The following is an 11811-nucleotide window of genomic DNA, read 5'->3' as shown; positions in this document are numbered from 1 at the left end:
CCTGAGTGTCACTGGGTTTGGACTGAACTCAAGCAATGTGATGGGTGTGAACACATGATGTGCCATGAAAATGACAGAGGCTGCTAACAAATTCTGCCTGTTTTTATTTTGGGAGTGTGTGAGTGTGGGTAAGTATTGAGGGAAGGAGGAAGGGAGTGAGAAAGAGACAGCAAGGGGTCAAAGAGGTGAAAAGGAGGAGTGAAAAAAGAATTTCAAACAGGTTTTGTTCTTACAGGTGTGTTCCTCAGGAAGGTAGACGTAGGGGAGAAATTCATCCATGTCTCCAGCTATCCAAGTCCAACAAAAGCTGGAATAAACCTTCTCCTGCTCCCACTCCCGCCTGTGTGTATCCAGGTCCCTCCCATTCTCCTAGCAGAGTCTTATCATTCCACCCTCTTGGCCTCCATTCAGAGCTCAGGTCTGTTAGACTGCTGCACCAGCCCAAGTTGTTCTCTGTCTCATTCTTGTGTCTCTTTTCTGTGTGGCGCTGTGTCTCATCCCTCAAATGGGACTGTGTCACTCAAGGGCCTGTCCTTGAGGGAGTCCTCTTTTTGTGTGACAGTCTTTCATTCACTTGACTTGCCCTTCACAGGGACAAGGGTCCTGATCTGCCCAGCACTCAGCATGGGCTGGTGCACATGCGTGCTCTGTCAGTATTTGTTGTCAAGACTGGTAGGCTAGGAGTCAAATAAATGTAAAGAGTTGGGTACAAAGACACAGCTCACCCAGGACTTGCTTTGAATTCATAACCTGCAGCTGCTTCACTGCAGAGTGACATTTTATTGAGATCAAGTGGCGTGGTACAGAATGAAGTCACCGCTGTGGGCAGCTGGGGAGGGACTGGCAGCACGGGTGGGCAGCCCAGAGCTGATCACTTGCTGTAGCTTTTGGGGCCTGGCTCCAGGGAGTCCAAGGGGTCTTCTGTGAACTCAGACCCTATCACCAGGTTCCCTTCTTCACCACCAGCTGACTGCGTATCCTTGGTTCCATCTGAAACAGAAGGAGCAGGGTGAATGGGTCCAGTTCAGACCTGGAGTGTTCTCTGTCCTCTGCAGCCCTGTCCGTTCAGCCCAAAGAGACTGCATGCATGCACACAGGCACACAGGCACACATGCGCGCGCGCGCGCACACACACACACACACACACACACACACACACACACACACAGAGACACACACACGCTCCCAGAGGCATACACTTGCCTATGTCCAATACCTGTACACCAGACTCATCTCTGAGCTACAGGAACAGAACAAGCTAAGGGCACAATAATACTTGGGCTTGTCAACATACAGCCACCTGGTCCTGGAAGCCAAAAGCAGAGTTGAGAATCTAAACCCTGAGTCACATGACCCCACCGCTGCCTCCACCTGCCTGTCCTGTCCTACGCTGTCCAGGAAGAAGCCAGGTTCCCTGTGCAGGGAGAACTGCCCTGGTCTCAGACTTCTACCTTGGCAACAGAAAAGCTGAAGAGTCACTGGACTATTTCACTTTCTTCCTCTCTCTTCCAATACCTTCTTAAGGATATTTTTATTTCCATATCCCTAACAGCTACCTTAGAATCCACTTGCTCTTTTTAATTACTGTATAACAAGAGGATCCCACTTTTCCCTGGCTTGAATCATCTCTCTGATTTTCTCTCCATCCCAGCAAGAGCATGGAAAACAGTTTCAAGAAGCTCACATCTCTCCCTCCACCAGCATTCCCTGCTAGACTCTGGCTCACCACTCATCCCCACTCCCTCATGCCCTTTCACCCCAATCTGCTGGTGACTCCTTTCAGCTCCCATCACAACAGGAGATCCTTCACAAAGGACCCCGTCACCCACACAGAGCAGCTCATGGTGAGGGGCAGAGTCACCAGTGCCCAGTGACCAAGTGACCCCAAAGTCAGAGTTTACCAAGACACAGTCACGAGCAGCACCCCAGCCGCTGCAACCCAAGTGTTGCTACCTGCTGCCTTTAGAGCTGGAATGTACTTGGCCCAGAAGGAGCAGTCAGCTTGTTTCAAACCCCGTCCATTGGGCAGCAGCGCACTGAGCTCCTTATAGCTCTCCCCGCCAGCTCCGGGGATGAAGTCAGGCCAAGGGGTTGCAAACTCGGAGGCTTTCCATGAGAACTCATGTGGGTAGTTTGGATTTCTGGAGAAATGAGAAGGAAGACACATCCATGAGAGACACGTCTTTGGTTTTGTCACTTGGCATCACTTCCTTCTGACTCTTGGTCCCTGAGGGTGAGATCAGACATCTTGAATGTCAGATAGGAACCCATTGGTGACACTCCACCCTGTGGACTGGACATTAAAAAGCATTAAGTGATCAAGGTTCCCTAGCTCATTTCTTGTAGGCCGCTATTCCACTGACTCAGGGCCCAGAGAAGCTCCTGTGACTCAGGAGTTTAGAGCAGATCTTTTATCGTCATCAACCTTTCTGTTGGTCTGGGCGCCATGCACAGTCTCTGGAATACCCATGTGTGCCTGAGACCTGGGCAGGAAGGTGAGCCCAGAACCTGCCACCTTGCCAACCGCAGGTCCACTCCCCTATGCATAGGAGTTCCCATTCTCTCTATCCCCCAACCCGCTGGCCTGCCCCCTCCCAGCAAGCCCCATCACAGCTGCCTACCTTCCAGGAAAGGTGTGATTTCTCACCACCTACCCTGGTTTAGATCACTCCTGTTCCCCAACACCCTCTCCTTTGCTCATCTGAATATTCTACTCATCCATGAAGACCTACTGTCTGGGGAAACTTGTTTTCCCAGAAAAAAATTCTACTGAGCCCCCAAAGCCAACTGAACAAAGCTTCTTTTATCTCACTACAAATTATGCTTGGTTTTACTGTTCCAAGTTGTCAGCAATATATAACTGAGCTAGGGTATTTACACATCCCAGTTCCTCGGGACCTAGCAGATTCTAGAAAATCAATGTACATCTGGTCAAGAGACAAGGGAAATGGCCGCTGTACAAGGAGGAGGAAGAGCAGGGCATCTGGACAGACAGGGAGGGGCTGCCCTCGAGGAAGATCCTTGCTCTGCTAGCTCCAGGAGGGACAAGGCCTGTTTGCACTGACCTCCTAAGGGGCAGAGTAGTCCCCGTGGCCTGTCTCCCAAGGGGACATCGGCAATGCCTGAGACTGTTTTAGTTGTCACCCTGGGATAGGGTAAGTCCCACTGTATTTGTCCAGCCTCAAGGGTCACGGGGGTCTAAGAAACCCTGACCAAGAACCCTCAACTGTGACTGAACTTCAAGAGCTGTAGCTGGAAGCTTTCTCCATGAAGATCTGTGTAATTCAGGACAGAGGAGAGGGAGCTGAGGCAGTGAGAAGGAAACGACTTTGGGGGAGGGTCAGTCTGTTAATACAGAATTTAGCCTTGGTGTTCAGATGGCAGAGAGTGTGGGCAGAGAAGCACAGTGGTAGAATGCAGGGTAGAGTGGTCTGCTCACCCAGATCTGATGAAGTTGGAGAAGTACTGCATAACTTTCAGTGACAGGCTCTTCTCCTCCAGAGAGAACTGCCCCTCGTAGGCTGGGTAGAAAGGCAGTCCAAAGGCATACTGAACGTCTGCCAGCAATTCCAGGCTGGGGAGACAGGGAAAGGACAGGCGAACATTCAGGGAATGGTAAGCCATCAGAGAAGTGAAATCACTTCAAACTCCTCATTCCTTGCCACACAGGCCTTTCCCGTTTTACACTCTGTTTAGGGGACCCAGTGAGTTCCAGTATAGCTTAAGTCCAGCGTGACCTTTAGCCCCCTAGTGCCTTTGGGGACAGAACCGTGGCATTTGTTGGTGGAGGCTCATCAGTGCTGAGAACAAGGCTCGGCAGTGATTTTTCCAAGCAGTTGTCATCTTGATGCCACAAGCCAGGCATGCCATTCAAAATACAATGCATTCATTTGCTGTTCCATTCACGGAGCAGTCAACAATGGCCTGGTTCTGAGTCCTGACTCTGCACTAGTCCTTCTTCATCCATAACACGTGTGTCTGCAGTTCTTGCAGCTACTTCTTGTACCCCTGTAGCTCTTGCTTGTGCTTGGTACATGGTAGATTTTCAATAAACACAAGTTGTAACCGGATGGAGTCTGTAGGAAGAGTAAGGATTTGGAAGCCAGTCCCAAGAATGTCACCCAGGTAACACGGGAGCCTGAGAATGTGTAGCCATGGAGCAAACACTGTGAGCCTTGAAGGTGTTAGGTGGAAAGGCTGTCAGGGATTTTACAGCGTTGTGGTGTACAGCCCAGGCTGTACTCTGCCCCGAGTCACTCCATTTTAGGCAGGGAAGAAGTCTGCTCGAGTCACCGCTCTGTGGGTGCAAACCCAAAGGCAGAATGACTGGCACCTTGTTTGCACACAGGAATGGCTCCCTCTGTCAGCAACCACAAGGCACAGACTTGCCAGTGAGCTCATTAGACATAGCAGACCCACAAAATGGAGATGAGACTGAAACTTGGCACACTGCTCACCGTCTTGTCTCAGGCTGCTCCAGGGTAAGTTCCCAACCTTTGGTCTGGAGATCTGAGGTGGCGAGCATTCCCTCTGCCCAGAGTCAGTACAGAGCCACTCTCCCTGGTGTCAATATCAGCCATGTGGAAGCTGGGCCCCTCTCCAGCACCTCTGGGCTTCTGTGACCCAGCTCCTGAGAACCAATGCCACCCTTTACATTTGTTTTGCCTTTTTGCACTGGTTCTTCACATCGCCATTTAAAATTCTGGGTAATTTCTCTTCTTTCTTAGATCTTTTCAGCTTTTCTGCAGCCTATATATGATTTCGTGATAGGTGATCTAAGTGCTATCAGTAACTAAGGCTAGAAGGGAATAAGGAAATCACCACTCCCACATTCACAATTTCAAGTGCAACCAAAAGTACTCAGTGACATAAGCCCATGAAAACAACACAGTATGCCTATCTATAGATATTTGGTAAATTCTGACTGATGGGAAGCCACAAGGGTCAGTTTACATTAATAGCATATCTCCCTCATGACAGTGATAAAGGATTTGGCTTTGCCCATAAAGAATTTGATCCTGGCCCTTGGCTTCTAGAGGATTAGTCACTGTCAGGGAGAAAAGATTGTCAACAGTAGATCTTAGAGGTGATGTGGTCATTCCTGACAGTCAGACTGGCCAGAGTAGAAACACCAGGCATGCGAGTTAGGATGGAAGCTTGGGGTAGCATTATCTTTGCTTAACCTGTAATCTAAGATTTGCCACATAGGTAATTAACTTATCGTGCCTACAGGATGCATAAATCCCTAATTCAAAAAAACGTGGGTAAGCAGCTCAGGTTGGCGACACTTTACATATACTGTGTGGAGAGGAACTCATTTGCACTCCACAAAGAGAGGACAGAGAATCTCCATGCATGGAAGCCTCTGGCCTCAGCCCTGCACTTCCTTTCTCCCTTTGGCTGAGTTAGCCTTCACTTTTTGTGGAATAAGTCACCACACGAATGAGTGTTGCTGTCTTCTCAGAGTGCTTTGTGGGCAGTTGGGCTCTGGATGGGACTTTAAGTGGCTGATCATCCAGGAGACTGGGAGAAGGGATTTGTTCCAGTTTGGAACGTGGGCCACGGGAGCAACCAGTGTTTTACCTCCCTGTGTGAACAGGTCTGGTCTCCATTTCCTTGCAAGGAATCTGCTTTGCAAGGGATCAGAGAGAAGCTGTTGAGACCAGAGTCCCAGCACGGCCCATTGGTGTCTGTGGCACCTTGCACCAGGCACCAGCTCTCTCTGGGCCCATGTCCTCACTGTTGACTCCACCACGCCACCTCAAGGCTGAATGCTTAAGCCGAGCAAAGGATTTCAGATCTGACCTGTTTCTGTCTCACGTGCCATTCCTCCTTCCTTTCCCTAAAGCCATCCAAAAGGTTCCAAGTAAGAGTCATCCTGGAGTCTGTGAGTGAGATTTCAGAGCATTCCTGGAGATCACAGGGGCGATGGTGGGAAAGCGGGGGGTAAAGGGCCTCAGAGATTCCATCACCCTAAAAATGTCCATATCTCTGGGAGCTGGGAAAGGTCCAGCAGTCAGCTCTGGGCTGGCAGGAGTTCTCTGTGCTGCATTTGTTAACTTCCAGTATTAATATTTCCACCAAAGTGGAATCCAGAGCAGGGGATGTTCATGTGGATGTCTCCTGTGATTGGTACAAGCCAGCCAATCCATATATCACCCCAGAAGCGATAGGGGTGTGACTTGGAGGGACGCTGGGCCCACACTGCAGCCAGCTCCGGCCTGGGCTGTGTGCCAGACTCGTAGCCACTGCATGACCTCGGATGTGAGCTCAGTTCCAGCATCAGGAGCCACAAGCACGGCTGGGGTGCGTCAGGAGGTGGGATGATGGGACATGGCCGCTGGGAGAGCACGGTGGCCTCAGTGGGAAGGAGGTTGAGGCTAGGCTCCCTTCCAGTGACGGGGAGTGAGGAGGAATTTTCTTGACATATCAGGCACAGTTTGCATGGTTGAAGTCATCCCGCGGCTGCCGTCCTTGCCCAGCCATTTAACCTGCAATGGTGAGCCTGAGCCTGCATCTCAGGGACTTCAGCTGGCTGAGCTCTGCCCCTACAGACACACAAGCCCTGCTCTCACAGGCCAGCCCACAGAAGCTTCTGCCAAGGGAGCCAGGAGTTAAGGAGACAGCCTGAGGGTCATGCATGCCAGGGTTTATGGTGGCGGCTGCTTCTTCTTCTTCTTCTTCTCCTTCTTCTTCTTCTTCTTCTTCTTCTTCTTCTTCTTCTTCTTCTTCTTCTTCTTCTTCCTCCTCCTCCTCCTCCTCCTCCTACTTCTTCTTCTTCTCTTTCTCCTTCTCCTTCTCCTCCTCCTTCCTCTTTCCTCCTCCTCCTCCTCCTCTTCTTTTTCTTCTACTCCTTCTCCTCCTCCTCTTCCTCCTCCTCCTCCTCCTTCTTTTTTTTTTGCCAGTCCTGGGCTTGAGCTCAGGGCCTGAGCACTGTCCTTGGACTTTCTCAAGGCTAGAGCTCTACCACTTGAGCCTCAGCACCACTTCCGGCTTTTTTCTATGTATGTGGTACCAAGGAATCGAACCCGGGTCTTTGCGCATGCTAGGCAAGCACTTTAACCACTAGGCCAAACTCCTGGCCCCATCCTCCTCCTTCTTCTTATTCTTCTTCTGTTTTGTTAATTGTAGGGCTTGAATTCAGAGCCTAGGCACTGTCCTTGAGCTCTTTTTTTGCTCAAGGCTAGTGCTCTATTGCTTTGAACCATAGCTCTACTTGTGGTTTCTGAGTGGTTAATTGGGGGTAAGAGTCTCACAGGGACTTTCCTGCCTGGCCTGGCTTGGAACCATGTTCCTCAGATCTCAGCCTCCTAAGATTCTAGGTGTATCTGGTTCTGTGGTTTCTTTCTGAGAAGCTAGGGAATTGTTACTTCACTTAGGAATTGGTGGTGATGTCTCTGCTACCTCTCTGGACAAATATAATGCAAGATTCTCCCTGGGAAGGAATTGGCAGGTTCTGTAATTAGATGTTTTGCAAATAGGCTTTGCTATACAGTTCTTTAAAAAGGATTCCATAATTTCCTTCAGATAACGCAGGCTCACTTCACACCAAGCTTGCTTATAGTTCTGGAAATCTCTAGGGCCGAGAAGAACTGTACAGGATAGTATTGAGCAGATCAGCCAAAGCTTTCAGCTGACCCCTCGGCCTGTATGAGCGTCTTATTCCTTGTGAAATCTGTTTTGTCTGCTTTGTCTGGCCTGGGGCATCTGTTCTCATCAGCCAGGCCCTCTCACTGCAGCCTAGCTATGACTCAATGCCTGTCAACTCAGGGCCTGGATCTGGAACCCGAGGAGAGGGAAGAAGAAGAAGACACTCCAGGGTCACAGGTTTAAAGTGAACATTGTATGCTGAGGCAAACAACCCACCTTAGTCCCTTCTCATCGTGTTCTGTTTTCGTGGATTTTCCAGACTCACTGACATTGAAGAATAGCATTTCATTCTATAACTATCAATAACAATGAAGAAAAGATACCTAGTATTTCAGTAAGCTATGTTTAAGACCACTGTACATTTTAGGTAAAGTGTCCTTTAAAAAGCTCTAATGACTTCCACCACACGCAGATAAAATGCTACCTCTTCACCTCACAGCATTTACAAACTCCTGTGTAAACGACAAGACCCTCCCCTCCGCATTCTCTCCCCTCCTCACCTCCAACCATTCTCTTTCCATGGACTCCAAGGTTCTGGGTCTTCTGTATTCACAAGCATCTGGGCCTTTTCTATCCCAGGACCTTAGCATTTGATAATCTCCTTCTTGGATTTATTCACTTCCCACTTCTACATTAGGGGCTCATCTTCATCTAGAAGGTTCTTTCCTCACTACTGACCACAGCACCCCAGTGTACCTCCATTTTGGTGCCATCTTCTGAGCTTATTGTGCGGACTGATGTATGAGTTGACTCTCCTGGAGCCCCCTCAAACTCCCTCCTTGGCTGGAGCCCTCGGCAGAGTGGCCAAGTGGGGACTGGTTGCAGGCTTCTGGCAACCTTTGCCCCCGTGTGTTTGGGGCTGGAGTGAAGTTTAAAAATTGACTTAAAGAAGAAATTTTGTTCTTAACCAGACTGAGAAGCGGACGTAACCAGGCCAGTGGCCTCCATTCAAGGGTCCCACACTTCCTGTTTCTTTGGTTTGGAGATCCCAGGCGCATGGCCTAAGGTGAACAGACGCTGTTTCGATCTGACTGGGCCACACCCCTGGGATGCACCGAAGTATCCAGAAGGAAAATCAGGGGTGCACACAACAGCTCAAATCTCACATTTCCAGCTTTGTTTTCTCCTGATGGGACAACTGGGAAATCAGGTCTCCCTAGTCATCTTCCCTGCCACAACCTTCCTATTTTTCTTCAAAGGAAACTGATGCGAGCCACCTCTATGCGATGTGTGAAGGTTGCCAGGTGTCTAGCGTGTATTATCCGCACTGTGAAGCGGCAGAATCTGGACCCACCTCATGGGGAGACACTGGGGAAAGGGAACTAGATGGGAGGCAAACAGCTGAGAAATGGAAGAGACAGCGTGATACCTTAAACTTCCGTACTTCTTGGTCATCAAAGCCTGCAGGTAGGCACAGACAGGCAGGCAGGCAGCAGACAGACAGACTGACAGACTGACAGATACACACACACACACACACACACACACACACACACACACACACACCTTGATACAAGCCTTAGCTAGACTGTGCAGGTCCCATCTCTGTGTACTTTCCCAGCAGCCCAGCTGGACAAGGGTTTTTCTCTCCGGTTGCACAGAGGAGAAGCGAATGATTTGCCCTAAGTCACACAGCCATAACAACCCCAGCAGTCGCCTAGGCTTTGGCTGAAGTAGCTGAGATGGAATGCTGGAAAGAGCAGAAGACAGGTGTGAGTCTGTCCCACAACCACCTGCGGCCTCTGAGACAGGGACACGATCCCACCCCCTTCCTCAGTGTTCCTGCTTCATTTGTAAGAGGAAGGTATCAATGAGCAACAAAGCAAACTTCCACATTCCGAGGACCCTTGAATCTGGGTCCTCAACACATCTTTCGCCCTGTGGGACCCTCACCCCACACCTCACAGCTACTCTTGCCCACTGGGGTCTGTGCCCAGCACCCTCCAGTGCAGCGAGCCATCCAGGCAGCAGCTGTCCATGAATGAGCACGACAGGGCCGCCCCACAGGGAAGAGACATTTTCCACAGTCACTCCCCAGCTGCCTCCAGGAAGGCGAATCTATGCTCCGAGTAGAGGTTCAAGGAGACAGATGGCTGAAAGCGTATCACATACACACACACATACACAGACACAGACACAGATTTTGAGTGTTAGATTTGAGCCAGAAATAAAATGAGAGACGTGACAGTTCCAGGCAGGGAGGGGGTGGGAAGAAAGGAAGGCGTGGGACAGGCAGGAGGGGTGAAGATAAACTTCACAGAGCTCCTTCCATGAGCTGCGCATTGATGGCAGCTTCTGCTATACCCATGACCCCACAGAATCACTGTGGTGAGGACCAAAGCTGTCTGCACAGGGACTTGCCGACAGCACCTTCTGTTGGCTGACGTTGAGAGACTCTACACACAGTGTCAGGACTCTGTGATGACAGTGGTCCCAGGAAAGGTCCAGCTGTGTCTCCCCACACCGATTTAGTTAAGTAGCCAGGGGATTACATGCCCTCCCTGAGGACACAGGTTTGGGAGGAGTGGGGCTGTGGATGTGGGGTCAGGCCTTCCCCCCAGGGGACTTGTGTCCACGTAGGTACACCTGAATCAGCTTAGTAGCCCCAAACCTGTCTCCACTCCAGCAAGGACTGCAGCTCAGGTTGTGGGGTAGAGACAGGACTGGAGGTGACACCCCCACATCATCATCTGCCTCACAAGGCAAGGCCCCAGGGACCCGGCTCCCATGCTATTCTAGAGATGGTTAAATCAGGGACAGAGACACTTGAATGGGAAGATGGCTCTGAGAGGGTGCTGGCCTGGCACCTAGCGGGCCTCTCTGTCCCAGGAACACTCAGAGCAGTGGTGAGGGGTAGCTATACCCTGTCTGTGCTACAGGCAGAGCAGGGATCCAGCCTGCTGGGCCCTGGATGGACAGGAGGTAGCACTCAGGAGCAGAGAAGCCTAGACTGCCACAGGCATCGAGTGTGGACTTGATGCTGATAGCAGCTACTCTTATGGGGATGCCTGGGCTGCTGGAGTATGCTAGGAAGGCCCTGTTGTCCCAGAGAGGACATGTGACATGTCCCCACAGAGGCAAGTTGCTGTCCCAACCCTGCACCCTGGGGCCTTGTTTGGATAAAGGGTCTTGCTTCTGGGGGAACTTGGAGCAGAGACAGACACAAGGAAGACAATGGGAGGATGAAGGAGGCATCTGCAAGTCAAGGAACACTCACCGCCAACGCCCAGGAGACACTGGACGCCCCTTCCCAGAGCCTTCCAGTAGAAGCAGCACCTCACTTTTGGATTTTTGCTTACGATTGGAAGGTGCTCTAAGCCCCCTAGTCTATGTGACTGCTCTGTCCCAGGCCTCCGAAACCCTCTGCAGGAACCAGCACTGCAGATCCTGGTTGGAAATGCAGGAATGCTTTGGTTTGGTTTTGTGTGGTTTTTCTACCCTTATGTGCAAGATGTAGTTCATATTTTTTTTTTACCACTACCAGTTTATTTATTTATTTCCTGTATATTGGGCTTTGGACTCAGAGCTTCACACTTGCTTAACTTGCATACTTAACTGGCACTCTACCCCTTGAGCCATGTCTCCAGCCCAGTGGGTATTTTGTCAGTCCTGGTGGCTTTACTCAGGGCCTAAGCACTGTTCTTGGGCTTTCTCTAGGCTAGAGCTACCACTTGAGCCACGGTACCATTTCTATGTATGTGGCACCAAGGAATCAAACCTGGGTCTTTGTGTATGCTAGGCCAGCACTCTACCGCTAGGCCAAACTCCTGGCCCCAGCAGGCCAGTGTTTTCTTTGCTGGTTAATCTCTAGTGTTTCTTCCTGGACTGGTCTCAGACTATGATCCTCTAGATCTTGGCCTCCATAGTGACTAGGATTACACGGCAGGAGTCCTCCTGGCACCACGGTCATTTTGGAAGAATAAAGATGTAGGATGTTCTTGAGGAGCTGGCCCACTGTAGGGGCACTGGAGACCCGCTGCCGGCTTTCCTGACTCCTCTGCCCCATCAGGGAGAAAGAAAGGCAGGCACAGACCAGAGAATGAGGCATTGTCCCCCGGGGGAGGGCATCACCAAAGCCCACTGAGGGACAAACGCCCTGTGTGGCCTCCTGGTCATGGGAGGTACAGCCCAGTGGGTCCCAGGCTCTTTCCCTCTGCAGTC

At 50.7% G+C, this 11811-nt stretch overlaps 1 protein-coding gene across 1 annotated transcript in view; it reads right to left on the bottom strand.

The window, feature by feature from the left end:
- Positions 1 to 732: 732 nt before the first annotated feature.
- The window catches only part of Tg (thyroglobulin), a 165754-nt gene continuing 154675 nt past the window's right edge, over positions 733 to 11811 (bottom strand). Inside the window, exons 46-48 of the mRNA XM_090339436.1 lie at positions 3440 to 3574; positions 1954 to 2141; positions 733 to 990 (exon numbers count right to left, since the gene is read on the bottom strand). Coding sequence (XP_090195562.1) covers positions 872 to 990; positions 1954 to 2141; positions 3440 to 3574 — 442 coding nt within the window. The 3' untranslated portion in view covers positions 733 to 871. The remainder of the gene's footprint in view (positions 991 to 1953; positions 2142 to 3439; positions 3575 to 11811) is intronic.

The sequence above is a fragment of the Megascapheus bottae genome, chromosome 9 (assembly GCF_031878675.1).
Source record: "Megascapheus bottae isolate mThoBot1 chromosome 9, mThoBot2.hap1, whole genome shotgun sequence".
Lineage (NCBI taxonomy): Eukaryota > Metazoa > Chordata > Mammalia > Rodentia > Geomyidae > Megascapheus > Megascapheus bottae.
This window is presented reverse-complemented; position numbering and strand designations above follow the sequence as displayed.